The sequence below is a fragment of the Plectropomus leopardus genome, unplaced genomic scaffold (assembly GCF_008729295.1).
Source record: "Plectropomus leopardus isolate mb unplaced genomic scaffold, YSFRI_Pleo_2.0 unplaced_scaffold8537, whole genome shotgun sequence".
Taxonomy (NCBI): domain Eukaryota; kingdom Metazoa; phylum Chordata; class Actinopteri; order Perciformes; family Serranidae; genus Plectropomus; species Plectropomus leopardus.
Genome location: NW_024694095.1, coordinates 1 through 1,836, shown reverse-complemented (window position 1 = coordinate 1,836; position 1,836 = coordinate 1). Strand labels below are relative to the sequence as shown.

The window sequence follows — 1,836 nt, the reverse complement described above, 5'->3', positions numbered from 1 at the left end:
CATCAGTTCAGAGGTAAAAATATCATTGTTTGTAGTTTTTATTATTTATTTTATATATTATATTATAATATACTGTACTATGCAAACTGTAATTTGTGATCAATTTGCTTGATGAAAAAAATTAACATGACTCGTTTCGACTTTTGCTCAGATTTGAGGGCTTTAAATTATCGAAAGGTGCTGAAATCAAACGGTGCGAACAAAGACGGAGGTGTTCACTGGCAGCTCAGCTCCAAATTGATGATCCACGGCCAGATGGTCAGCATCTCCTGAGGCGTCCGGCTGTGAACCAGCAGCAGGTTCCTGTAGACGCAGGGGTTAGTCCTGTATTTGTCATCAATGTCAAAAGTCTTGAAGCCGCTGTGGTCCTCAGGAACGAGGCCCAGCTTTTTCAGGCACATCCCTGTGAAGACATCATCAATCGGATACAAGACTATCTGCTGAGCGACGTTATAAAGACGTAGCGCTAACCCTCCAGAGTACAGGTATCCGCCGCCTCCTGCATAAGGCGGGTAGAGCCCCACGAACACACTGTCCGGGACAAAGTACTTGAGTTTTTTGTCTCGGTGTGGACCGGCGTCGCTGATGACATCCCCTATGAACAAATCCTTGGACCTCTTGTCTGACAGGCCTTCGAGGAGGCTGATAATTCGTAAAGTGTTGACAAAGACATCATCGTCTCCCTTGAGGACATACTGGGCGTGGGGACAGTTTTGGCTGAACCACTCCAGGAAGAGGACCTCCTTCAGGGTCAGGTTGTAGAAGGTGTCCCTGTAGTCCCACTGGAGGACGTCTTTGTGAAGCTTGGCCTCGTGGCGCAGCATCCCCAGCAGGTCCGGGAGGTGGTCGATTGGCGAGGTGTTGCCCAGCAGGAACACCGTCACTACCGTCTGATTGGCTACGACACCAGCGCGACCCCACGTTTCACGAATAGCCTGCCGCCGGTCGAAATGCGGGACGAGCGATTTGATGGCGAGCAGCAGGAAGGGTTTTCCATCACAAACACGTTCCTGGTTGATCAGCATGGGGTACTTCCTGCAGCGCATGTGTAAAAGAAAATCCTGAAAGCGCTGCGGCAGGGTGTTGTAGTCCGGGATCTGCGTGGAGACTCTGTGGTCGGGTTCACACGGGTCGATCGGCCCCGTGTCATTCAGCCAATCAGGCAGCTCGCCAAGAGAGCCGCCGGAGAGCGCCGAGCTGACGATGGGGTTGTTGATGAAGTCCAGGCGCTGCTGCTCCCGGTTCCAGAAGGACTTGCTCAGCTCCGGCTGGTGCCAGAACCTCTTGAGCGGGATTCGAACCTTGTGGCGGGCGTTTTTGTCTCGCCGGAGGTTCCACGACACGCCCACCAGCACGCAGATGAAGACGCTGAGCACCATCATCACGCAGAGCACCCTCTTCCTGCGGGCCATGCTGCCTCCCCTCTGAATCTGCTCAAACACAGCACACAAACCAACACACATCAACACAAATCACCGAAAATCAGCGAGAAACTAATCTGCAGAATCAGGGCTTACGACGACGCCGGGATACAGAGGGACATTTGGAAACATGGAGACGGCTCCGTCCACCCTGCGGCAACCTCGAACGGCAGGTCAACGGGAAGCTGGATTTTCTGAGCTCAGACCGGCTGCACACAAGGCCGCATTTTTATCTCTAATCCTGCGAGAACGAGCCCAAAAACATTTCTCCCTCCTCCTCCTCGCTCTGACAGGAGTCACACGTTTCCAATTCAGCCGTGCACATGACGCCAGTTTACTGGCAGCCGCCTTTGTCACGGCGCGCTGACTGCACACACACACACACACACACACACACACACACACACACACACAC

General features: G+C 52.9%; 1 protein-coding gene across 1 annotated transcript; it reads right to left on the bottom strand.

The window, feature by feature from the left end:
• LOC121940376 (N-acetyllactosaminide beta-1,3-N-acetylglucosaminyltransferase 2-like) lies at positions 1-1,799 on the bottom strand. Its single transcript, XM_042483159.1, has one exon. The coding sequence runs from the start codon at positions 1,461-1,463 to the stop codon at positions 216-218; it is 1,248 nt and encodes a 415-aa protein (XP_042339093.1). The 5' UTR covers positions 1,464-1,799; the 3' UTR covers positions 1-215.
• Between the last annotated feature and the right edge of the window lie 37 nt (positions 1,800-1,836).

Excerpts from the sequence above, each read along its gene's own strand:
- LOC121940376 (XM_042483159.1), bottom strand. The coding sequence starts at position 1,463 with ATGTGTGTTGGTTTGTGTGCTGTGTTTGAGCAGATTCAGAGGGGAGGC.